Source organism: Oncorhynchus kisutch, linkage group LG9 (assembly GCF_002021735.2).
Source record: "Oncorhynchus kisutch isolate 150728-3 linkage group LG9, Okis_V2, whole genome shotgun sequence".
Taxonomy (NCBI): domain Eukaryota; kingdom Metazoa; phylum Chordata; class Actinopteri; order Salmoniformes; family Salmonidae; genus Oncorhynchus; species Oncorhynchus kisutch.
Genome location: NC_034182.2, coordinates 9,996,072 through 10,022,955, shown reverse-complemented (window position 1 = coordinate 10,022,955; position 26,884 = coordinate 9,996,072). Strand labels below are relative to the sequence as shown.

At 43.6% G+C, this 26,884-nt stretch overlaps 2 protein-coding genes across 4 annotated transcripts; both read left to right on the top strand.

Moving 5' to 3' along the window:
- The first annotated feature begins 227 nt into the window (after positions 1 to 227).
- LOC109896726 (SIN3-HDAC complex-associated factor-like) lies at positions 228 to 12,847 on the top strand. 2 transcript variants are annotated; one of them, XM_020491044.2, is made up of 6 exons: positions 228 to 517; positions 8,730 to 8,857; positions 9,444 to 9,543; positions 9,782 to 9,893; positions 10,131 to 10,281; positions 10,590 to 12,847. In XM_020491044.2, exons 2-6 carry the CDS (start codon positions 8,730 to 8,732, stop codon positions 10,777 to 10,779), a joined length of 681 nt encoding a protein of 226 aa, XP_020346633.1. In that variant the 5' UTR covers positions 228 to 517; the 3' UTR covers positions 10,780 to 12,847. The 2 variants fall into 2 exon arrangements, with proteins under 2 accessions (XP_020346633.1, XP_020346634.1); XM_020491045.2 differs by lacking the exon at positions 228 to 517 and adding an exon at positions 526 to 628.
- A 5,018-nt stretch (positions 12,848 to 17,865) lies between these two features.
- Positions 17,866 to 25,501, top strand: LOC109896725 (caprin-2). 2 transcript variants are annotated; one of them, XM_031831837.1, is made up of 21 exons: positions 17,866 to 17,998; positions 18,801 to 19,035; positions 19,164 to 19,226; positions 19,325 to 19,411; positions 19,991 to 20,226; positions 20,372 to 20,454; positions 20,602 to 20,742; positions 20,858 to 20,898; positions 21,040 to 21,273; positions 21,424 to 21,462; positions 21,543 to 21,671; positions 21,869 to 21,953; positions 22,044 to 22,096; positions 22,225 to 22,353; positions 22,467 to 22,586; positions 22,688 to 22,834; positions 22,955 to 23,105; positions 23,382 to 23,495; positions 23,830 to 23,870; positions 23,990 to 24,056; positions 24,162 to 25,501. In XM_031831837.1, exons 2-21 carry the CDS (start codon positions 18,814 to 18,816, stop codon positions 24,740 to 24,742), a joined length of 2,763 nt encoding a protein of 920 aa, XP_031687697.1. In that variant the 5' UTR covers positions 17,866 to 17,998; positions 18,801 to 18,813; the 3' UTR covers positions 24,743 to 25,501. The 2 variants fall into 2 exon arrangements, with proteins under 2 accessions (XP_031687697.1, XP_020346632.1); XM_020491043.2 differs by having other exon boundaries at positions 23,382 to 23,558.
- Positions 25,502 to 26,884: the final 1,383 nt, after the last annotated feature.

Here is a 26,884-nt window from a genome sequence, read left to right as displayed (position 1 = left end):
CTATATTTTTTAGTAGTCACGCCTCCTTTCTTCGATTCACAGCGCACAGATTTCAACTGGACCCCCCCCCCACACACACACACACATTTCCCGCGTAATTCCCCTCCTTGTATGGGCAAAACAATGCAGACGCAGTCCAAACGTCAGTTTCGTATGTAAATTGGTTTGATTGAAGAAAATCAGAAAATGGTGGAGTTGCCAAACGCGCATGCGTAAACATTTATAATACTCCTGGGAGAATCGCAAATGTGCACTCCTCGCGTCCTCTCTTGCTCTCCTCAAAACCCATTGGATGAGAAAGCCAGAGGTCTCGTCCCTCCGACATTTTCCTCCAATGGGTTTTGAAAAGGAGGTGAGGAGAGAGGACGCGAGCAAATACATTTGAGATTCTCCCCCAGACACGCAAGTAAAACGGAAACATCCGAACGGTGTATTCATTGTTACATGCGTTTAAATAGCCTACTAACGACGTCTTTTATCATCTTTACAACTCATTCGTCATTGACTGTAACTCAAGGTAAGGACATTACTTTGCCAAACAGACAACCAATTATATTTAAAACAATCTTCACACTATGTGCTGAAGTTATTCGAGGATGTAGGCTATTTAACGTGGTTAAATATATCGGTAAGCTATGAAAACCCTTTTTTAATATCCTAAATTGTTTTGAACTTTTTGACGAGTTAACTAATGTGTTTTACTTCAGTGTTTGGCAGCCAATGACAAGCACTGGGAATTGTATTCGTGTTAATATGCGCGCTCCTTTCTTCTGCTTGGCATTTGGTGTCCGGTGACAAGGAATGCTCACATTCCTAGATCAGGACTAGAGTCCTACAAATGTTTGTTTCTGTGCAACTCAACCATTGTAACCCGCACTGTTTTAATTAGTTAGATGTATTGTTTTTTCAGGTAACTTATTGATATGTAGGCTGGTTTCGTTTTCAAAATACCCCATACTGCCGCATCAACAAAACCTTACATGCAAACGGTGTAGGCTACTTGACTACGAGTTAACAATTTCGTTGTGATTTATCAAATGACAATTCCAATCTGAGTGAAAGACTGGGTGTCGTTTGAGTGACATGTGGGTGTGTGGCTCTGCGCCAAACATGCCACTGGGTCTCCTTTCAATATTGTTCAACCCTGGAACTTGTTTGCATGAATGGACTGTTCAGGTCTTATCCTTTATTTCACACTTGTATTAATACAATTCCTAAATGTAAGTAGCAAACAGCTTCTCTGAAAATGTGCATGTTTACAGTCCGGCCATGAGTTTGGAACCTTCCCATTGACGCATAATTATTCGGGAAACAGAGACTTAGTCATGCAGAAAGATGCGGTGTTAAGTGACACTTTGTATCAAGTAGTTGTTTTACGAACTCTTTGAAGCAGCATTCGTACTCGTAAGCTGGTCAAATTGTGTCTTAATATGGATGCTGCATGGGAACCAGAGGGGACCATGCTTTCTCAGTGGGTGGTAATGATCGATGTACATTCTCGACGCATGTAGGGCTTTTAAACAAACAAACAATATATTCACTAAACCAGTCGACAATGCAGTGGTTGTTACATTTGATCTAATTATTGATGAAAAAACGATTCAAAGCAGATATTTTGATCGTAGTAAATTTCGCAAGCACACCCCGGGTTCAGTGTACAGTCGGCTCCATGCCGCCCGCCTGCATCCTTCGAAGCATGTTGCCATTTTCAAGTTAGGCAATAGGCCCTACGTCAGAGCTGGTATTATACAATCGTTTGTGCCGTTCAAGATTTACGACCAGTCCCACTGACCATATTTATGGCTTTTACTGTGTGATATTTGTTGTTTCTAAGTAGGCTATTCAATTCACCGTCTTTAGCTTAACATTTTTGCATGATGATACATCGTGATTGAGGCTGTGTTTCAACTCCCTTTTATCGATTTTCATACCATAATCGGCTCTGTGACCACTGACATTTGAGCATCACATGGATGCTGCCACATGCCCGCATCCCTGCCATAGGGAGTCAGGACCACATGGCTTTTCGTTGCATCAGCACTGCGGTTGCATAACAGCGTCGCTGTACATGGCCAGGCTGTCCTGTTCTGGTCTCATTGACGTGATGACGGATATCCTAGTTCTCTCTGTCTGGGATGCAATGCTAGCGTTAAGGGGGCTCGTCTCCACAGCATTGTGTGACGCAGGCCTATGACTGTGTATTATGTTCATAGTAATGCATGAACAGGGCCATATCCATGTACTGCTTTTCTATACAACTAAAACACTCCAGAATGCTGTTTGGAGAACAGCAAAAATGACTCCGGCCATTATCTTGGTTGCTGTAGGTTGTTTCACCTCAGTCAATCTACAAATACAGCCTTTACAATACAATTGTAATGTTCAGCTGGGAAATGTGAAAAATTATTCATACTTTAGCATCGGATGAAATTAGAATTTATTACATTTTATACAACTGTATTGATTGCATTTTAATGTCTGCCTATATGCGAAGGTATTTAAATTAAAACCATTTTTTAAGCTTTTAACATTTTTGAGAATATTATTCGATTCTCTGGGGACTGCCCCAAATGAGGCACTGACTCCCAAGTTTTGGATCCACTGTACTAACCTCTGAGTGCGTCCTCTCTCTCTGTCTTTGCGTTCTCTTGCATGCATTGCACATGCCTCAGCCTCACCACTGAGTGCCACATCACTTTCTCTCAGTAGCCTACTTACACTCTTTATAGTAAAGTTATGAAGACTTAGTAGTAGGGTTGCAAAGGGTCAGAAACATTCCAGAAAATGTCCATGGGAAGTTAAGCCAGGGAATTTTGCAAAAATTTATCCAAAAAGTTAGGTTATAACAGTACATTTTTGTCGTGGGATACACAAGGCAATTCTAGGTCTTGTGGCATATTCTGGTTAAACTATCCTCAATTGCAACCCTCTGCATGCACAGTGCATTCTTCCATCACATGTACAGCTGATTCTCAAGATCTTGCACACTAATGATATGCTATTGAGCCCACACTACTGCACTGGAGGACTACATGCTTTCTGGTAAGTTTTTATTACTATACTGGGTGGGGTGAATATATTTTGACATTTTTTTTCTTAACTAGCAAAGTGTGTGTTGATCATTTATAACTTAACAATTTCTGCTAGTTAGATTTTTCTACCATGTGGGTTTTAGCTTGCTTGAGCCTGAAACCATAAGTGTTAATTCACCGGTTTCCATGCATGTTTCATTAAAACATTTATCTTACAAAGGAGTTGTTTAATCTAACTGCTTAACTATTTATCTGTACATGGAATTGTATTTGAGTTTATTAAAACTTTTTTTGTCTTTTTACAGAAATGCCACAGGCACTGATGTGTGGAGACATTTCACTGCAGCTAATATAGAAGGAAAGCTGTGTACATTTGCAAATGCTGTGTGAAATCATATGTGAAGAATGCAAGAAAGATGCAGAATCATCTGGCCAAGTGCATAAAGTTCCCCCAGTGCTCACAACAAGCAACCTCTGACAAAGTCCCTCTACTTCTATTCAAGGTGAAAATGATGAATCCGACAGACACCTTAACGATAGCAACAGCTCATGGTCCTCCTGGAATCAGAAGTTTGTTTTACTCAATGGAGGAACGTAGTCAGAGAAATGCTGATGAATGTCTTGCTCAAGCTGTGTATGCAACTGGTTCACCTCTGATGCTCACAGACAATGTGTATTGGAAGAGATTTCTGAAAGTTCTTTGCCCAGCATACACCCCTCCAACCAGACATGCTTTATCTACTCATTGGCTGGTTGCAGAGTTCAAGTGAAGGTCAAGAAAATCATAGAGAAAGCAGACTGTATAGTAAACACCTCTGATGTGTGGTCGAATGCTGGTGGGCAAGGAATAATTGACTACATCTCCACCCAACCAGTATTTTACAAGAGCACAGACACAAGGGACAACAGACACCAGTCTTTACATTGCAGATGAGCTGAAGGCAGTCATCAATGACCTTGGACCACAGAAGGTATTTGCACCGGTGACGGACAATTCTGCGAACATGAAGGCTGCTTGGTCTAAAGTGGAGGACTCCTACCCTCGCATCACACCCATTGGCTGTGCTGCTCCTGCATTGAATCTGCTCCTCAAGGACATGGCACTGAAGACAATGTATACACTCTACACAAGAGGCAAGGAAATGGTTAGGTATGTGAAGGGTCATCAAGTTATAGCCGCAATCTACCTCACCAAGCAAAGTGAGAAGAATAAGATCACATTGAAGCTGCCTAGCAACACCTGTTGGGGTGGTGTCATCATGTTTGACAGTCTCCTGGAGGGGAAGGAGTCTCCAAGAAATGGCTATATCAGTCTGCCAATATGCACAGCCCCATCAAGAGGATCCTCCTGGATGATGTGTTTTGGGAGAGAGTTGTAAGCAGCAAACTTCCTGAAACCTATAGCAGTAGCCATTGCACGGATTGAGGGAGACAATGCCATCCTGTCTGATGTTCAGACTCTGCTTGCAGATGTAACAGAAGAAATTAAGCGTGAAGACTTCTGCCTGGAGCCCATACATGCCGCAGCGTATATGTTGGACCCTAAGTATGCTGGCAAGAAAATCCTGTCTGGTGCAGAGATCAACAAGGCTTATGGTGTCATCGCTACTGTGTTTCTTCACCTTGGTCTGGATGAGGGCAAGGGTCTTGGCATTCTGGCGAAGTACACTTCCAAGCAAGGGCTTTGGGATGGAGATGCAATATGGCAGTCTTGCCAACATATCTCATCAGCCACCTGGTGGAAGGGACTGGCTCTGAGGCTCTTTCCCCTGTTGCCTCCAACTCCAAATCCCACCAACCTCAGCTGCCTCAGCGAGCAACTGGTCTTTGTTTTTAGAAGACACACACCAAAGCACGGAGCAGGCTGACCAATACAAGGGTTGAAAATTTGTTGGCCATCTGGGAAAATTTGAGGCTTTTTTGAGCCTGACAATGAGCCATCCTCAAGGTTGGAAAGGGACAGTGAGGAGGCCTCAGTCTGTTAAAGAGGTGGACGTCCAGGGGGAAGACATGGAAGCCTGAGAGAAAGACGACCAAAGCTTTAGTTTCTAGACTATCATTTTACAGATGTATGTTAAACGTTTTTGGGAGATGTGATGGATCATGGGGATCATTCAACATTCCCCTTTGTTCAGTGAGATCATCCCATGTGAAGAGTCAACTCATCTGAATCAAGTTCAATTTGTAACTAAACTATTCATTTTATTTCTATTGCAATGATGTCTACTTATGAGAAGGTTTGTTTGTCTCCATATGGTAAATGGATCCAGTGCATAAAACATCGTCATTTAAATGGTATTAATATGAATTTGCATATATTCCACCTATGAATATTCCCAAAAATGTGAAACCCTACTGTGTTTGTTTATTTATTTATATATATATATATATATATATATATATATACTGCTCAAAAAAATAAAGGGAACACTAAAATAACACCCTCGATCTGAATGAAATATTCTCATTAAATAATTTATTCTTTACATAATTTGTGTGATTTTGTCAGCACATTCAACTATCAATGGAAATCAAATTTATCAACCCATGGAGGTCTGGATTTGGAGTCACACTCAAAATTAAAGTGGAAAACCCCACTACAGGCTGATCCAACTTTGATGTAATGTCCTTAAAACAAGTCAAAATGAGGCTCAGTAGTGTGTGTGTGTGTGTGGCCTCCACGTGCCTGTATGACCTCCCTACAACGTCTGGGCATGCTCCTGATGAGGTGGCGGATGGTCTCCTGAGGGATCTCCTCCCAGACCTGGACTAAAACATCCGCCAACTCCTGGACAGTCTGTGAGGTCTTGCATTAGGAGGAACCCAGGGTCAACCGCACCAGCATATGGTCTCACAAGGGGTCTGAGGATCTCATCTCGGTACCTAATGGCAGTCAGGCTACCTCTGGCGAGCACATGGAGAGCTGTGCGGCTCCCCAAAGAAATGCCACCCCACACCATGACTGACCCACCGCCAAACCGGTCATGCTGGAGGATGTTGCAGGCAGCAGAACCTTCTCCACGGCGTCTCCAGACTCACGTCTGTCACATGTGCTCAGTGTGAACCTGCTTTCATCTGTATAGAGCACACGGCGCCAGTGGCGAATTTGCCAATCTTGCTGTTCTCTGGAGAATGCCAAACGTCCTGCACGGTGTTGGGCTGTAAGCACAACCCCCAACTGTGGACGTCGGGCCCTCATACCACCCTCAAGGAGTCCGTTTCTGACCATTTGAGCAGACACATGCACATTTGTTGCCTGCTGGAGGTCATTTTGCAGGGCTCTGGCAGTGCTCCTCCTACTCCTCCTTGCACAAAGGTGGATGTAGTGGTCCTGCTGCTGGGTTGTTGCCCTCCTACGGCCTCCTCCACGTCTCCTGATGTACTGGCCTGTCTCCTGGTAGTGCCTCCATGCTCTGGACACTACGCTGACAGATACAGCAAACCTTGCCACAGCTCACATTGATGTGCCATCCTGGATGAGCTGCACTACCTGAGCCACTTGTGTGGGTTGTAGACGCCGTCTCATGCTACCACGAGTGAAGGCACCGCCAGCATTCAAAAGTGACCAAAACATCAGCCAGGAAGCATAGGAACTGAGAGGTGGTCTGTGGTCCCCACCTGCAGAACCACTCCTTTATTGGGGGTGTCTTGATAATTGCCTATAATTTCCACCTGTTGTCTTCCATTTGCACAACAACATGTGAAATTTATTGTCAATCAGTGTTGCTTCCTAAGTGGACAGTTTGATTTCACAGTGTGATTGACTTGGAGTTACATTGTGTTGTTAAAGTGTTCCCTTTATTTTTTGAGCAGTGTATATTCCACTGTTGAAGTTTACATACACTTAGGTTGGAGTCATTAACTTGTTTTTCAACCACTCCACAAATGTATTGTTAACAAACTATAGTTTTGGCAAGTCAGTTAGGACATCTACTTTGCATGACACAAGTAATTTTAACAATTGTTTACACAGATTATTTCACTTAATTATAATTCACAATTCCAGTGGGTCAGAAGTTTACATACCCTAAGTTGACTGTGCCTTTAAACAGCTTGGAAAATTCCAGAAAATTGTCATAGCTTTAGAAGCTTCTGATAGACTAATTGACATCATTTGAGTCAATTGGAGGTGTACCTGTGGATGTATTTCAAGGCCTACCTTCAAACCCAGTGCCTCTTCGCAAGTATAAACACCATGGGACCACACAGCCGTGATACTGCTCAGGAAGGAGACACGTTCTGTCTCCTAGAGATGAGCGTACTTTGGTGCGAAAAGTGCAAATCAATCCCAGAACAACAGCAAAGGACCTTGTGTAGATGCTGGAGGAAACGGGTACAAAAGTGTCTATCTACAGTAAAACGAGTCCTATATTGACATAAACATGAAGGTCGCTCCGCAAGGAAGAAGCGACTGCTCCAAAACTGCCACAAAGAAACCAGTCTACGGTTTGCACGTGGGGACAAATGCCATACTTTTTGGAGAAATATCCTCTGGTCTGATGAAACAAAAATGGAACTGTTTTGCCATAATGACCATTGTTATGTTTGGATGGAAAAGGGGGAGTCTTGCAAGCAGAAGAACACCATCCCAACCGTAAAGCACTGGGGTGGCAGAATCATGTTGTGGGGGTGCTTTGCTGCAGGAGGGACTGGTGCACTTCACAAAATAGATGACATCATGAGGGAGGACAATTATGTGGATATATTGAAGCAACCTCTCAAGACATCAGTCAGGAAGCTAAAGCTTGGTTGCAAAGGGGTCTTCCAAATGGACAATGATCCCAAGCATTCTTCCAAGGTTGTCGCTGATTTTTCTTTTGATTTCTACCATGATGTCAAGCAAAGAGGCACTGAGTTTGAAGGTAGGCCTTGAAATACATCCACAGGTACACCTCAAATGATGTCAATTAGCCTATCGGAAGCTTCTAAAGCCATGACATTTTCCAAGCTGTTTTAAGGCACAGTGAACTTAGTGTATGTGAACTTCTGACCCACTAGAATTGCGATACAGTGAAATAATCTGTCAAACAATTGTCGGAAAATTTACTTGTCATGCACAAAGTAGATGTCCTAACAGACTTGCCAAAACTATAGTGTGGGTAACAAAACATTTGGAGTGGTTGAAAAACCAATTTTTTTAATAACTCCAATCTGGGTGTAGTTAAACTTCTGACTTGAAATGTGTGTGTGCGTAATCTATATATCAGCTGGTTTAGAAGTTCTAGTCAGAACCCTTCAACAACCATAATAGAAGTCTCTGCCGGCAGCTAGCTTCCTGACTGACATGTAAGAAACTACTTGCCAATTGTGTAGTCATTCTTCAAGAGTTTCATTTGTTTGGGTGGACAGGAGTCGCAGGACTGTTTTTAAACTGTCCTTTTTTTTCAAATTAGAAAAAATAAAAGTCCTTATATATTTACAGCCGTGTGTGAATTATGAAGACTGTTATTCCATGCTGTTGTGAACTGAACTCTCATGAGATGGTTCTAGGACTGTTAACTCTTATGAACAGTGGACCTTTGAATAAAAACAGTCAACCTACCTGTATAGTGTTGAATCAGTGAGTAAGCTATCCTCCATGAAATAGACAGGTGTGTCATCATAATCCTGGCCAGATTACATATCATATCCACAGTTTTTACAAACATATCTATGTAAATTATCATTGCTTCATTTCCCCCATCCTGTGTGTTCCAGATGTTTGGCTTCCACAAGCCCAAGATGTACCGGAGCCTAGACGGTTGCTGTATCTGTCGGGCCAAGTCCTCCAGCTCCCGCTTCACCGACAGCAAGCGCTATGAGAGGGACTTTCACAGCTGCTTTGGGTGAGTGGACCACTCCTCTATACTCTGGCTCAGACCCAGACCCTGGGCAGATCTAGCTCTCAGCCTCCCTCTGCAGCTCAACTCTGGGGGTAGAGAGGTCTGAGGCCTTCAGACTTTCTGTCAGATTTGGACAATACAGAAATTGTAATTGTTTTAGGATTCTTGTCAGTGTTCATTCTCATGACTATAAGTCACTGTAATGCAATTAGATGTTCATTCCGTTTTGGAAACAGTTTTGTTTTAACTCCCAGTGCAATAACTTAAATAAACTCCTGAGGTAAAAGACTCAATTATCAAACTAGGACACATTTCCCTTTTCATCTCATTAAATAAGTATTTTTGTATGAAACCAGAATGGAAAGAGTTTTACGTCCTCACCTTGTCACTTTGCCTCTCCGCTATTGGCCGGGCCAGTATGCGTCGGTTCATTGCTATGGTAACCGGTGAAGTAAGTCAACAGGAGAAGCGTTCTAGCAGAAAATAGCTCTGACCGACTCGCACTGACTGGAGCAGGGATAAAATAACCATACGCTGAGCTTCAAGGCTGTAATCATTCATTCTTTCTCCCCTATAATTTTCCCTCCAGGCTGAGTGAGGTGCGTTTTGGGGAGATCTGTAATGCCTGTGTTCTCCTGGTGAAAAGGTGGAAGAAACTACCAGCTGGCTCCATAAAGAACTGGAATCATGTAAGGCCTCAGAATCCATCCATACTCCCATCCACTCTCAGTATTCCATATAAGTCTTACACAACACAGTCACTCCCAGTAATAGACGCAACACCTGTAGGCATATAATAACCGCTTTTACTTAGATACAGTACATTGTTTATTTGCTGCCCTATAGGCCATTCTATACATTGGTGCAGTTACCTTGGAAGCAGACATCCACCCATCTGTCACTCAACCCTTCTCTCCTGTGTCACAGGTTGTTGATGCTAAAGGTTCTGGGTCAAGCTGGAAGATGACAGTGAGGTCCAAGAAGAGGCGAGCCAGGCCAAGTCAGATCAGCCGAGTGCAGAAGGAGCTCAAGAGACGCAGTAAGCAGATGATACTCTGTGCTCGGCTATGCTGCCTTGTGCATTGTAAACTTTGGGGTTTCAAAAGTAAATGGATCTCAACTCTTCTCTCCATTATTTGTCCTACCTAAAGGGCTGTGAAACAAGAGACCTTGATTGATATTTCTGGACTAATTCCAAAATAAATATTACAGATGTTTACCTGAACCATGTTATGAATAAGTTGATGAGTTTCTGATTGTGCCCTGCCCCCCACAGACTCTGACGCCCACAGCACCACCTCCAGTGCCTCCCCTGCCCATTCTCCCAGCTACAGCAACCAATCAGACGAGGGCTCGGACATGGAACTCTCACCTGGTGCCACCCACTCGCCAGTCTTCTCTTTCCTGGACCTCACCTACTGGAAAAGGTAATGGCTAGGATGGTGGAATCGGTCATTTATCAGGCCCCAAACGGACAGAAACGAATGAGGAACTACCTGAACTTTTCCAATGAGAAACCATTTTTCTGTTGCAAAATGCCTTGCTACGGTGTACCCAAATGAATGCAACCCATGTTATACTCGACCAGTTTTGGTTCAGATGCTGTATTTCCTCATTTTAATGCATAATTAACTCCATAGCCCCATTTAATCCTCCTTCATGGCACATTTGTTTGATTTGGTTTACTCTCTCACTATAGTGCTTTGCTGTCTTGACTGTCCTCTGTGGGTTTTAGGCAGAAGGTGTGCTGTGGCATCATCTACAAGGGACGCTTCGGAGAGGTACTCTTAGACCCCCACCTCTATAAGCCCTGCTGCCAGAAGAAACAACAGCATGAGCCAGAGGAGCAAGCACAGGCGAGCAGAGCGAATGTGATGAGCCCCACGCCACCGAACATCCCACTCACTCCCCCAGGTCAAAGATGAGGGGCGGAGGAACAGTGGGGATTTGATGTCATAATGTCTCAGACACTCTACAGAAGTCAGGTGGAGACCGTTGGGATTTTATGAAGTTCTGGAGCGCTCACAAGACAGTCTTCTGGGATTGCTTTCAATTCAAGGGCAGCTGGACTACTTCTAAAATGTTGCGTTCTGTACCAGGAGGGCAAGGTTTGTTATTTTATATCTGTTATCAATGGACTCTTGCCCCCCCCCCCCCCTTTCTCTCTGAGTGCTATGAGATTGTGAATATTCACAATTTGTTTTCAATATAAAATGCTGGATCCACTAAAGCTGTATGAGAAATGGAGACCTCTGGAACTGTACCTTTTTGTAGTAGGATAGAGCCATATCCATTAGGATCGAGAACAGCCTTCTACACTCTGCCTTCTCCTGTCCTATACCCCATACACACACACTGGGTCTGGTCACTTTCTGAAAGGATTTATTCTCTCTTTTATTTAGCTTGTCCTTTCCTTAATCAACATGGTCATTGATCAGACTCCTAATAAAGGGTAAAGCTGTAGAAATTTGGCAAAATCAATTTGTCAGAGTTGTGGGAAGCAATTCAGCTTTTTTAATGTTTCTAAAAAATCTGACCAGAGCCTTATTCTTTAGAGGTTTCTTTGTTAAAGGGACACGTCTACACAACCAATGTCATATCCAGCCTTGATTGTGCACCGGGTGTACTCTCTGATATATTAATACTATACTCTTTCCAGTGCACATTTTAACATTTGATATTGTAATATGTAAGGCCAGTGATATTGTTCCGTGTCTTTGGATGTACATACAAAGCACATTCAAACGTTTTGAGGGAGCCTATAGTGTGCCCCTATAGCGCTCTCGATCGCCAGTCCTCACCTGAACCAATATATAAGCTAAAAATCCACAAACTGACCTTGGAGCAGCACTTTTTGAACACTTCCTATCTCAGTCTACAGACCAGTTCCATTTAGTTTCCTAGCCCCTTAGAGCATATCTGAAGGTGACGGTATAGTGGACACTTATTTATTCCTTTTTAGTTCTTTGAACACACACAGGGTTCCGGGAAGGGGCTATGGTGCTAAATGGAACGAGGCCTATGGATCCTCTTATGATGTCAAGAAAAGACTGGCGAGTGGGCCAACCAAAAAGCTTCCCTGGTTTTCTCCTATTGAGAATTTTGATGCCCTTTAATTGTGCTATAAGTTTGATGCCTTTCCAGAACTTTTTGAGTCCTGCACGATTCGGTTGTACAAATCCGTCTACATCTTTTGCAAGATGTTAGTGGTGAAATAATAACACCATTTTCGTCTGCCACTTGGCCTCTGGCGCAAATACTGTACAGTTCTGAATATTTTTGTGTATATAAGGGGGGGGGGGCTACAATGTAATGAATAGATCGCAAAAATGTTCTTCTTAGTATTGTTATATATGTCCCATGACTGTCATGGATATTGAGGGTGGTTCTATACAATTGTCAGTACATGCCGTTAACCGAGAAAGCCCCTACAACATCCCTCATGTAGGCTACTTTTGTCGTCACTTATTTCAAGAAATGTGTTTTCAAGTTCTGTACCTCCTGCCCTATCCACTACTGTTCATGTCATTTAAATATTCTTAAACCATGGTAATATTTTCTGAAACTGACATTTAATTTCTAAGCTTTTTATTCTCCATGTCAGTGAAATAGACTAGAGGCTGTATCAACATTGCATACTGGGGGGGGGGATTGTAGAGCTCTGGCCATGTATTTGTTCTGCTAGTATCGAGACGTGAAAGCTCACATGCCAAATTAACACACTCATTATTGTGTGAACTCATGTTCAATTTACCATATTTTATTCTCTGCATCTGGTTAATATTAGCACTGAGTGTACAAAACACTTCCTCTTTCCATGACAGACAGACCAGGTGAAAACTATGATCTCTTATTATCCCCTGTTAAGTACACGTCAATCAATGTAGATGAAGGGGAAACTGGTTAAATAAGGATTTTTTTTAAAATCCTCGAGACAATTGAAATATAGATTGGGTATGTGTGCCATTCAGGGGGTGAATGGGCGAGACAAAAGATTAGTTTCTTTGAATGGGGTATGGTATTAGGTGCCAGGTGCTCTGGTTTGTGTCAAGAACTGCAACGCTGCTGGGGTTTTCATGCTCAACAGTGTCCCGTGTGTATCAAGAATAGTCCACCAACCGAAGGACATCCAGCCAACTTGAAACAACTGGGAACTATTGGAGTCAACATGGGCCGGCATCCCTGTGGAAAGCTTGTGACTCCGTGTATAGTCCATGCCCTGACTAATTGAGGCTGTTCTGAGGGCAAAAGGAGGTGCAACTCAATATTAGGAAGGTGTTCCTAATGTTTTGTACTCTGTATGATGGCAGCTATTTCAACATACAGATGGTCACCATGGTTTGATCAAAGCTTTACTACAGAACCCTATTTGTAATGTATTTATGTATAAAGGCATCAGACATGGACTAATATAAAAAATGATGTTCCTTTAGATTCCTCATCTTCAGGTTTGATTGAATGTTAGGGAAAGTGGTCATTGCTCTGTTTAATTTATTTGTATCAATTTTTTGGTTGACTATTTTATAACTTTCTCCTGTAACTGCCATAACCTTTGTCCTATTAAAGTAGAGAGCCAATAGTATTCAATTCACATTATGTAAAATGTTGCCATATACTGTGATATGGATTGTATCAAAACTATACTATTATTCATAGATTATGTTTGTAACCAAACTAGGTGTAATTCTCCTATACGACTGTAAAATGTGCTTATTTTATGTGGTAGTGCTACTCGCATGTGGTAGATATGCACTGTTATTTGACTTGGAAAGTCCCAATTATTTCTCCAAACACATTTTGTATTTTTATACACATTTTAATTTAAACTTGTTCATTAAATGTAGTTTGTCTAGTTTGGGTATCAGTCCCATTTTTCTCAATCTCTGGAATATGCCTAATTGTTTTGAAATAAATGTATCTTTACACACAAGCCATGAACCTTCTTGAAGCTTTGTCCCTTTTAATCCAAGGATACAATAGCATGGCTAAAAAGTACAACTTTAACTATAATGAAATTGAAAGAGGACGAGTACAATGATTGTACTTCGACTATACTGTCTAAACCAGCCATCATGAAGACGTTCTATATTAGCCATAGAATATTACTATCTTACTGTATTATAAAGGTGTGTGTGTGTGTGTGTCAGGAGTAATCAAAAACCCAATAAAGACCACCTGGAAAGAGGCAGGGCCATTCCTAGTATAAATGGTGCACACCTGTATTCATTAGGCCTCTTTCAACCAACCAAACTGGTTCAACAGAGTCCAAAAGATGCTTGTATAGAAATGTAGTAATGGCTGTGGTGTGTAGCCCAAATGTTTATATTGTTTGTATTTAACTACAATGTTGTTTTTAACTAAACGTTCTAATTGGAGGCCATATTTAAAGGCTCAATCATTGCTATAGCCTGAGTGATGAACACTGATTGTTGCTAATTTTGTAGCAACCATGTAGAATCTTAAAGTTCAAGTATATTTCCTTTATTGCCCACGAGAAGATGCCCTGTTTTGACATGGTTTGTGTTTTTATAGTAAAACCATCTGTCATCATCCTCAAACAAACCATGTTTTTTCAGATCATATACATTTTTGAATAATGATGTATTGTGTGAAGTAGGTTAGTCTCTAGCCGTTTAGTTAACGGTAATCAAATGTCATATGCATTTAAGGGATATTTTTATTAAATTTTTTATGATTCACCAGCCTTGTCTAGGTTGTTGACCAGCTCTTTTCTACGGTGCCTCCACAGATGTTTCTGGCCAGCGGTAGTTGTGGTAGTTTCAAAAGGTTTATGCAAATCATTCTACATGTTCTGGAAAATTCAGAGGCATATTTGGATGATGTGGTAGTATTGAGTGAAATTGCCCAAGCAACGGTGAAGTACCTAGGAAAGGTGGTGGATACTCTTGGTTTTACAGGCTGATCAAGATGTTCGACTTGAGGGCCACCGTAATGTATTTTAACACTAGGCCTACTTAATATGCATGTATTTGACAATGTCTTATGTATGTCGCTGTGGGTGTTTGTCTTTATTTTTCGTTATTTGAACTGCAGTAGCCTAAGTCTGTCAACGTAATGTGTAGTTTTATGGAACTATATCTGTGGTAATCTTAAATTGGTGTCTAATTAAATCTGTAAAAATTAAGATTGTGTACTGTTATTTTGAACCTTGTGGGGGGTGGTGTGCTACACAGGGTTATTTTGATCACCTAAAGGAAGGGGGGAGAGTTTGGGTCCCCCCCTGCAAGTCAGGCCCCCTAGATATGGTGCCTTCATAAAGTATTCACACGCCTTTACTTGTTCCACATTTTTGTTACAGCCTAATTTTAAAAATTGAGTCACTGGCCGACACGTAATACCCCATGTCAAAGTGGAATTATGTTTTTAGAAATGTAACAAATGAAAAGCTAAAATGTCTTGCATCTAAGTAGTGAACCCCTTGCATGGTAAGCCCAAATAAGTTCAGTAGTAACTATGTGCTTAAGTTACACTAAACAAACATATAAGCGCAACATGTAAAGTGTTCCCATGTTTCATGACCTGACAAAAAAAAAAGTTCAATATGCACAAAAAGTGTTTTTCTTGAATACAAATGTGTTTACATCCCTGTCAGTGAGCATTTCTCCTTTGCAAAGATAATCCATCCACCTGACAGGTATGGCATATCAACAAGCTGATTAAACCGCATGATCATTACACAGGTACAACTTGTGCTGGGGATAAAATGACACTTTAAAATGTGCAGTTGTCACATCACAATGCCACAGATGTCTCAAGTTGAGGGAGTGTGCAATTTAGCATGCTGACTGCAGAATTGTCCACCATAGCTATTGCCAGATACAGTGGGGCAAAAAAGTATTTAGTCAGCCACCAATTGTGCAAGTTCTCCCACTTAAAAAGATGAGAGAGGCCTGTAATTTTCATCATAGGTACACTTCAACTATGACAAAATGAGAAGAAAACTCCTGAAAATCACATTGTAGGACTTTTAATGAATTTATTTGCAAATTATGGATAATCTTTTGTCATTGACCAAATACTTATTTTCCACCATAATTTGCAAATAAATTCATTACAAATCCTACAATGTGATTTTCTGGATTTTTTTTCTTCTCATTTTGTCAAGCATTCATTGAATATCCCTTTGATAATGGTGAAGTTATTAATTACACGTTGGATGACGTATCAATACCCAGTCACTACAAAGATACAGATGTCCTTCCTAACTCAGTTGCAGAAGAAGGAAACTGTTCAGGGATTTCACTATGAGACCAATGGTGATTTTAATACAGGTAAATGGCTGTGATCGGCAAAAACTGAGAATGGATCAACATTGTAGTTACTCCACAATACAAACTAACCTACATGACAGAGTGAAAAGGAAAAACAGGCCAAATATACGAGTTGCTTACCAAAACAACGTTGATGTTCCTGTGGCTTAGTTACAGTTTTGACTTAAATCTGCTTGAAAATCTATGGCAAGATAAAAAAATGGCTGTCTAGTAATGATCAACAACCACCTTGACAGAGCCTGAATAATTTTTTTAAAGAATAATGTAAAAATATTGTACAATTCAGTTATGAAAAGCTCTTAGACTTACCCCCGAAAGACAGCTGTAATCACTTCCAAAGGTGATTCTAACATGTATTGACTTGGGGATGTGAATACTTATAGATATTTCTGTATTTCATTTTCAATAAATTTGCTAAAATTTCTAAAAAATGTGTTGGGTGAGATTTTTATGTCATCCATTTTGAATTCCGACAAACACAACATATGGAATAAGTCAAGGGGGATGCATACAGTCAGAAGGCAATGTATGAACACTTCATAAGACATGAAAACAATGTTCAGAATTACAGGAAATTGGACAAAGCATCCTATTAACTTTTTATTGGAATCAAAATCCTCTTGTAGCCTCACTCTGGATTAGAACTAATGCTATTTGTTCAATTCCAGCATTTCATTGTAGTCCTTCATTTTCTTAATTTCATGTTTTTTTTTAAACTAGGCAAGTCAGTTAAGAATAAATTCGTATTTTCAATGACGGCCTAGGAACAGCGAGATAACTGCCTTGTTCTGTGGCAGAATGACAGATTTTTACCTTGTCGGCTAGGGGATTCGATCTTGCAAATTTTCGGTGACTAGTCCCTCTGTGACAATGTATTTTGTATTAATTTAATGGCAATTCTTATTTTGAACCGATTTCTAGGCTTTTTCTCCCGCTTCAGAAACTGTCCCAATAATGTCTATGGTCCCAACACTGAGTAAAATACAATAAAGTGTCTTTGGCTGTGCTAGTAAGTTCTCAGTTATAATTGTTCTAGTTTCATTACTCAATTACGACATTTAACAAACTAAACATTAAAATTGTAAAAATCCAAACCGGTCCTATAAACAGTTTATACGATTAATCGCCCAGCCCTAAATCGGGGTGTTGGATGTGGATGCGCGTGCAAATCAGGTGCCATATGATGTCACGTCGATTTTCTGCACCCCAGCGGTCCCAATAAGGGAATTCGATTAATGCCCCGGAATATCCCCGGTGAACCGGGTTTGATTATTTTCGTTTTGGAACCAGACTGCCTCCCAGGCGTGAGCCAGGTCCCCTATTTTGGCCGACAGCGAAGTGGGCTCAAAATTAAAATGGGTGGGTTAAGCAGGTGGAGTAGGACTAATGAGCAGTAGGACTATGTTTTCACATGCAAAAGTAATTGTTTTTGTTGTTGCACTAAAGCGTTTGATAAAAATGCTTTATCTGCATTTCCAATTAAAACAAACTTGAAAATTCGAACATATATTTTGTAGAAAATAGATGATGCATGTTTCTGAACGATGTATGCTGCCTTGTTGACAACATGACCGAGCGGAACAGATTACTGTTCAATTTGAGACTGTTGCTCCTCCCCGCTTTTGCACATTCAAGTCACGGGCCATAGCAATTACGCCTAATCGAACTCCCTCAATGTTTGGGTATAGAAAGGTAGGCCTATATAAAGGCATGAGTTCGCACACGTTTCCCTCTGTAAACTTACATCACTGTTTGTACGGGTTAGAGAGGTCTACCAGTACTTTATCTGGTGTTTGGATAGCCTGGAATCGGGATTTGCAGCAACAGCATTTTCAACACAACCAGCCACGAGGTTAGTCAGCTGTTTTCTGAACGTGGCACTTTAAACAAGGATGACGACGTGGGTTTTCAATTTCTAATGTTTACACATTTTTCAAGAACTGCATACTAGTTGTATAATGATGGCTTAAGAAATGGCAGTATTCGAGTTGCTCTGCAGTCTTAGAATTTTGGTTTAGGATGTGTTTGGGGCATCTGTGCTCTGTAGAGAGTAGGCTTTTGAAGAAGAGATGCGGGGCACGTCGGGGTCTGAAGGATGTGATACTGATAAGATGGAATCTTTTTAGAAGATTCCATAGAATGTGCACGCCTTATGTTTCCCAAACAAATTGTAAAAAAATACGCAACTTTAAGCATGAGATGAATCCCGTCGGCGACACAAAATGCGCACACATTCGGTATGTGTTTGGGAATCCATTTAAAATAACCATTGTTTTAACGATTTGTTAGTAACGTTGTCGGGTGCTATGTGATTTCTATCTGCTGTTTCACGATTCCCTCATTAAAATCCATCAACGCCATACGTAATCACACCGGCTGTGCAATGGACAAAAATGCACTATCACGGGTTTGGCAATCACCCAGTGGCGGTTGAGGCTAGCGCGTTACTGGAACATCAGCACATTTATGGAAACTGGAAAGTAGGAAAGGATAATTGGGAGGGGGACATCCTTTATATTAGAAATTAAATTGGCCCATTTTTAAAGGAACATCTGATAGTGATGGTGCAAGAAGATCACACGTTTCATGGTCAACATTTACATCCAATCGACACCAGTCGTGACATTACCTGTTCTGTGTTGAACCCCCTCCAGTGAGAATCTGAACATGGTGCAGCTTTCTCCATCCCCAGCCCGGGATGTCTCTCCTTCACCTGAGTGCTCAGAGAAGGGGAGGCAGGGGAGCCCCAAGATTGGCTCCCCTGGTGGACTGAGTCCTCTCCAGCTGGCCCTGGCAGCCTCCACCACCATTTACCAGGGCTACGAGAGTTACATCGAGGACGGCCTCATCTGCCTCAAGCACAAGATCCGCAACCTGGAGAAAAAGAAGGTAGGATGGATTACTTGACAAGATTAGGGGTTTGGTGGGTGTTTGAGTAGATGGAGACATGGCCATTCCTTTCAGGGATTCCTGCATGCTACTATAAATGAAGACATTGTAAGTGTTTGTATCCACAGATTAAATTGGAAGACTACAGGAAGCGTTTGAAACACGGGGAATCACTCAATCAAGACCAGATAGTAAGGACAGGATTTCCAACTGTGGTAATAAAAGCAGTACACTTCTTTCAACCAGACGATTGAGATGTTGCCTTTTGAACTCTTTCAATGTGTGTCAGGATGCAGTGGAGAAGTATGACGAAGTGATCCACAACCTGCAGTTTGCCCAGGAGCTGCACAAGACCCTTGGTGGCCTAACACAGGAAGTAAGGATCTCTGTTTGCCACTGCTTATCGTAGTGCTGCTGTGTGTATGAATGGGGATGGGCAGAGCAGCACATGCATTCCTTTTGGTAGACCAGGCGTAGTTTCTCATGCGTAGTCAGAATAGCGCTTCTCCATTCATTTCAAGTTTCTGATAATAGGTCAATGATGGTAGAAAGGGTGTGACGTATTGGATTGGAATCCAGCCTCGTCAATGGATTGGAGGCTTTAGCCCATTGCACAGTTGGGAATTAGCACACCGCTGTTCCATTCTCCTGCTTGAATGCCTTGATTGCTTTCATGGTTAAGTTTGACATTCCTTGAGTCTGGGTATAAGTGCATGGTCAGATACAGTGTCAGTAATGTAGAACTGTTAGCTGGTCAACAGATTCTTGTTTCTTCAGATTCATGATGAATCATCTTGTATTTTTGCAAGACAACATAATGGACTTTAACTTACACCCATTCAGACATCTGAAATCCACAATAGCAAGTTCACTGGCCTAGGTCTAGTGATCAGGCCTAGGTGTAGGAGTATTATTGGGATTGGTCCATAGAATCCATCTAACCACCCCCCTTTAGCTGCTAAAGGCCCAGAAGAAGGCGTTGAGGAAGGAGCAGATGGTCAAGCAGGAGGTTGAGAGGAGAAGGCTGTGCATAGTGCTGCAGGTTAAGTTCCTCCTGCAGACCCTGCTGCAGCACGAGCACATCAGGAAGGACCTCCTCTCTGCCCGCAACCCCCAGCTCAAGGTTGCAGAGCTACATAGCCTGCTTGAGCTTGCTGAACTACTGGGGGTGAAGAGGGACAACAATGTGAGGTACTGGGGAAATAGATGTGTGCACCATACACCCCACACACACATTCTGTTGGACTTGAGGGACAACAGCATAAGTTACTATGAAACACACTCACACGTCTGTGTTGATTGAAGACTAGTCTGATCCCCTTCTACTGTGTCCCAGTTTGGAGGATCAGATGGACAGAGCAGCCCTGGTCTACCTGGACCTGCTGGAGGGGAAAAATAAAGCCGTAGCCGGAACCACCTGTGAGTTTAAACACTACCTGTCCTGTACCCTTTTAAACACCTGCACAGACACTACATTTACTATGACTGGTATCCTCAACTTTCTCTGCCATTTGCTGAACTACTTTAGCTGCCATGTTTAAAATGCATGCATTTGAATGTTTGCAGATAAGGTCCTGAAGGCTAAGTTGGCGACGCTGATGGATTGTGGGTACTTTGATTGTGTACCGCCGCCACCGACCAAGAGTCCCAAGGAAGTGGAGGATCCCATGACCAAGAAGACGGTGTCTGAAACAGCCAGCCTCTCTAGTAACTCTACAACAGTGCAACTATTCTTATTCAAAAGCTACTTATCAGACTGGGTATAGAACAATGAATGTATACAACATTTTGTCATTTAGCTGGATGTTATTTTGCCTTGCAGCCCTAATGATGTCAAACAAAAAAGACGTGCCTAGCAGAGAGGTAAGAACCACTAACATGCATTTCCTGCAAGTTGTGTGCCACTGCTTTATCAACGTTCAACCAGCGTTCTCCTTTAAGCTATTTACCTGAATGCACTGTGGATATCGTACTGTTGTGCTGATAGTCTGTGGGTGATGCCAGTTTCTTAACAGACACTACCTGCCTGACACAGACCCCAATGGGTGTCGAGACGCTCCCGTTACTCCGAACTGGAAGGCTGAGTTCCAGGCTATGAAGGAACAGGAGCCACCGGACTCATGGGATATGGAGTCCGACTCCACTCAGCCTGTAATCCAGAAACCATGGAGAGGGGCGGCTGTGTTAATCTCCAAAGTTCCAGTTACCTCCAAGAAACAAAATGCCGAACCCAAACAGGTGAGCTATTCTCTTATACCTGAACTCTCAGGGCAGTTGGAACTTGAGACGAGTTGTGACCTCTAATAATGGTCCAGGTTAACACTGGGATTGGGCCAGCTGATCTTAGTTCAGATCAATCATACAACTCAATGACTCTTGTTTTCCCAGAGAAGAGCGAAGTCCAAAAGGGAGCGGGACGCCACAGCTGTGAGTAGACTCTTATCCTTGCATCTCTTACGTTTGATGGACCTGTCCCTATTACTCCATCATATTGTAATTTCCATCAGGCACTTCGTGTGGACACCCCTGTGGAGGTGTTCAACTCCCAGTCTTCCTTGCCCAAGGACCCCATCCTGCGCAAACAGCAGCTGGAGGACCTGATGACCAAGATCAGAGGCTCCTTCAGCTTCATGCAGGTACAGTACTGCTCAGAGGTCATTTCCAGGTGAAAAGCCATCGATCATTTCCAATGTTCCACCTGGGTCAGGTTTACCACGTCACGCTGTGACGAAAACAAAAATAAACGTTAAGTCCATGTAGTCCCTCCCTGTTTAAGTCTGTCTTTTGTTGGATGCCTAATAAATACAATCCTGGATTAATCCCGTGTCTCCAGGATTCTCTTCTGGATGGGGAAGGATCACCCACTAACGGCCATCCTAGACTGGGCCGGCATGCCTCTGGATCCCCCTCTCCACTCGGTAGCCTACCACAACAGTTGTTATTTAAGTGGCTGTCTTCTAACAGAACAGAGAATATTCAACATATGTTTTACCTCTTATTCTCAACAGTACAGAGAGATTCGAGGAGAAGCCCAGTGGACCTTCTCCCTAAAACACTGCATGTAAGATCTGGAGAAGTGTGTGAGATGGCACCATATTCTAGTGCACAAATTTTGACCAGGGCTCCATTATTTAAGCTTTTGACTGTTGGAGTCAGTATTTTAAGATACATCTTTTTGTCCTCTCTCAGTCCACTCCATTGCTTTCTAAACTCCTCCCTGTTGATGACAAACCCAGTCTGACCAATGGAGACGGGGGTTGTCTAGAGAGCTGTGACCTGGACCTGACTACAGAGGACCTGGCTCACGTCATAGCCATTGTAAGAACTCTCCTATCTGTTAAATGAGACCCATTGAAACAATTACATTTTCTTCTTTTAGATCCACAATTGTTATGAAGCTTTTTATAAAGCACAATGGTTGTCCTCTCCAGGATCCATGTCTGCTGCTGTCTGAGAGTGAGACTGCCTGCCCCTCTCCTCCAGCTCCTCCTCCCCTCTACCGTAGGGAGTCCTCCATCTCCATCACCCTGGACGAGAAGACATCTGCTCGGGTAAAACAACTCATTCCCTGAACATGTAGGATTGGCAAGCCTAAAGTGCATACTATTCTGATTTTAAGTCTCCCCTGACAGTGTTCCCTCTCTGTACCCAGACTCCCATCTCTGAATCCGGTAAGCAATCCCCCTGTAACGGGGTGGTGCCTCCTTGTACCCCCACCCAAGGGCAGCCCTTTTCAACCCCTCCCAGCAGACGTACACTCACCATGGCGCCCCCTGTTCCCTTCCAGACCATGCATTCGGTAAGTCTACCCTACCATACTTTTAACGTGGTCATAGAATGGGCAAGAGGCTTTGAATACACTCCGTTAGTCTTTGAGAGACATTTTAGTATGAGCCTTGGGTCTGTTTTGTCGTTGAAGGTCTTCAAGGTGAACGCCCCCTTACTTCCGACTGTAGACTTTAAATCCGATATTATCCCCTATTCGGACTCCAACGGCCTGTGCTATGTCACCACCAGCACCCAGACCCCACCGGAGTTTGCTCCGTCGGAGGACGAACAACTACAGTCGGGTATGCCAGAGTTGTGTTCATTAGGGCAGGAAATAAAAAATGTTTTGCAACGGAAAACTCAAATTAGTTCATTGGGCAAATCCAGGGGTGTATTCGATACACAGGAACCAAGTTTCTATTGGACAAATTCAGTTGGGTACCTCCCCGTTGTCATCCGGTTTGGTTCTTATTGGTGAACAGTTTCCATTGCAAGACTTAATGAATAAACCCCTTGTTTGTCTTTTTTCTTCCAAATGAATACGACCAAGTCTACTCTTATTTCTCTCCCTTGGGCAGTGAACCAGTCTGAATGTCTGGTAGGTAGTGGTGGGCAGATCTTCCTGTCCCCTGGCCAATCGGGTGGCACCATGGGCCGTTCTGACCAATCATACTACAGAGGATCTGTTAGAGGTATTGCACGTGGTGGCAAGGGGCTGGCACACTCCTACTTTCGCTCTTCTGGTGGGCACAGAGGTATTTATCCTCTTCTCTCATCCCTCAATCCTATGTTTCATCCTTTCCCTCTATCCTATCTTGTTCTGCTTATGCATGTCTCCTACTGATTCAGATTGAGCTTCTAAACCTTAATGGATTGGATCAAGGGAACTCCATTCCCTTGCCTCACAAGCTTCCACATGACATTATCATAATATTACAAGGTTTTGAGTTAGCCTTCACAATCCAATTTTCATCTGTCCCCCTCCCCTTGGGTTTGATGGGTTTCGGGCTGGTCTGTTCTCCCCAGGAGGAAGCTTCATCCCCCAGGCTCACCTGTACGGAGCTCGGGTAAGACACTGCTTCCCGACTCTGTGCGCACAATCTGATATTGTATGTACATTAGTATAGATTGCTGAAGTGATATGTTGAGGTTTTGACTCGTGTAATGGTGTGTTCTTCACCATTAGGACATTGGCTACCAACACAGCTACAGGCGCGGTGGAGGCAATACAGGACAAAGGCACAATAATAGTGGCAAGTTCACTTCATTCTTCTAGCTTGATACAAAACACAATCTCTGATTGGTTGGGTATTTTGGGGGGCTTAGTTAACTGGCTTTTGATTGATCCTCCTCAACAGGTTGGAGTGATTCTTCCCAGGTGAGCAGCCCAGACCGGGAGGGCAACTACTCCCTGGTGGACTCCGCCCACGGTGACTCGCTGCAGGGTGTTGGCATGGACCTCACCACCCAGGTGACCCCTCATGCCCCCCACACCCTGATGCACGTACCCATGTACCCGCTCCCCCAGCATCCCCAGCACCTCCGCGTGGCCTTCACAGCAGCCCGCACAGCCAACTACACCCCGGGCACCCTGGACCAGCCCATCGCCTTTGACCAGCTCCACAGCAACCTGGGGGAGATGTTCAACACCAACGTGGGTCGTTTCACCTGCCCAGCCAACGGCACATACGTCTTCCTCTTCCACATCCTCAAGCTGGCGGTCAACGTGCCGCTCTACGTCAACCTGATGCGCAACGACGAGGTGATGGTGTCAGCGTACGCCAACGACGGGGCTCCGGACCACGAGACGGCCAGCAACCACTCCATCCTGCAGCTGTACCAGGGAGACCAGGTGTGGCTGCGGCTGCACCGCGGCTCCATCTATGGCAGCAGCTGGAAGTACAGCACATTCTCTGGCTTTCTGCTCTACCAGGACTGAGCTATTGTGGCCTCATGAGCCAACATGGAGGATACAAGTGGAGGAGAGACTATTGCTTTGCACTAAAAAGGAGACACTGACATTTTCCATTTCATGTGGCAGACTGCATACCCACCCAGTGCTGGGTTCATTGCCTACCCCAGTCCTGGAGTGTATGGGGTGTGTTCATTGTTGCAACCACTAACTACTTCCGGGTCACTAAGGGGCAGAGGGGAAGACTTCCTGCTGGCTTGACGTTCCATGACCCATAATGTGAGAATTTTCCCATTAATGTTTGGTTTTTGGGTGTGGTGCTTAGAGACCGACACTCCATTTTCTGACTAAAACTGTTAGATTGTGAATAGTTGTTACACACAAACTCAGAAAGCTGCCTCTACTATACACTGCTGCTGCTGTATTGGGTGTCACAATTTTAGTTCTAGTAGCAGGACCGCTTTAGATACAATGTGTCAGGTCTCTAAGACCTTAAATGAAATGTTATGAATTGGTGGCTTTTTGTTTGTTTTCTGAATGACTGAGTAAATTCATTGAATGGCTAATGTATGGTTGGCGAAATATGAATTATAATGGACTGTACTTGACAATGCTAAGCACTTTAAATGCATTCTGTGCTGCCTTGCTGTGTGGGGTGATCTGGGTAAAATAGTTGGGTGGGGGGTTATGGTGTCTGATTCTGAACACTAAAGGCCGTATTGCCTATGGAGATGTGATCCCTCAATGTGCCTGAATAAAAAATAAAAAAATGTTTCAGCAGTTGAACAGGGTTGTCTACTGTTTTTGCATGGCACTACCTCTTTCTTCACTTGTAGTGGTTGGTCCATCCATTGTCAGCAGTAGGCTATGCCTACTAACACCTGTAGTCTTCCATAACAAGCCTTGGGTATCAAATCTAAAATCACTACTTAATGAAGGCAGTTTATGCTGAGGGTGATTGACAGGCTTTAAGAGATGTACAACGTGAGATCAAAAGACCGATACTGGTGGACAAGGAGGCATACAAGCAAAGGGTGGAGGGGACCCTCTCCTCAGGGAACTCAAGGGTGGCCTGGCCAAGGGATTAAATCCATGGCTAGTGCCCCCCCCCCCCCCATAAAGGCAGGACGAACCAGTGCTGACCGTGGGAGACATGAGGGCCAGAACATGGCTAATGAACCAGTGCTGACCGTGGGAGACATGAGGGCCAGAACATGGCTAATGAACCAGTGCTGACCGTGGGAGACATGAGGGCCAGAACATGGCTAATGAACCAGTGCTGACCGTGGGAGACATGAGGGCCAGAACATGGCTAATGAACCAGTGCTGACCGTGGGAGACATGAGGGCCAGAACATGGCTAATGAACCAGTGCTGACCGTGGGAGACATGAGGGCCAGAACATGGCTAATGAACCAGTGCTGACCGTGGGAGACATGAGGGCCAGAACATGGCTAATGAACCAGTGCTGACCGTGGGAGACATGAGGGCCAGAACATGGCTAATGAACCAGTGCTGACCGTGGGAGACATGAGGGCCAGAACATGGCTAATGAACCAGTGCTGACCGTGGGAGACATGAGGGCCAGAACATGGCTAATGAACCAGTGCTGACCGTGGGAGACATGAGGGCCAGAACATGGCTAATGAACCAGTGCTGACCGTGGGAGACATGAGGGCCAGAACATGGCTAATGAACCAGTGCTGACCGTGGGAGACATGAGGGCCAGAACATGGCTAATGAACCAGTGCTGACCGTGGGAGACATGAGGGCCAGAACATGGCTAATGAACCAGTGCTGACCGTGGGAGACATGAGGGCCAGAACATGGCTAATGAACCAGTGCTGACCGTGGGAGACATGAGGGCCAGAACATGGCTAATGAACCAGTGCTGACCGTGGGAGACATGAGGGCCAGAACATGGCTAATGAACCAGTGCTGACCGTGGGAGACATGAGGGCCAGAACATGGCTAATGAACCAGTGCTGACCGTGGGAGACATGAGGGCCAGAACATGGCTAATGAACCAGTGCTGACCGTGGGAGACATGAGGGCCAGAACATGGCTAATGAACCAGTGCTGACCGTGGGAGACATGAGGGCCAGAACATGGCTAATGAACCAGTGCTGACCGTGGGAGACATGAGGGCCAGAACATGGCTAATGAACTA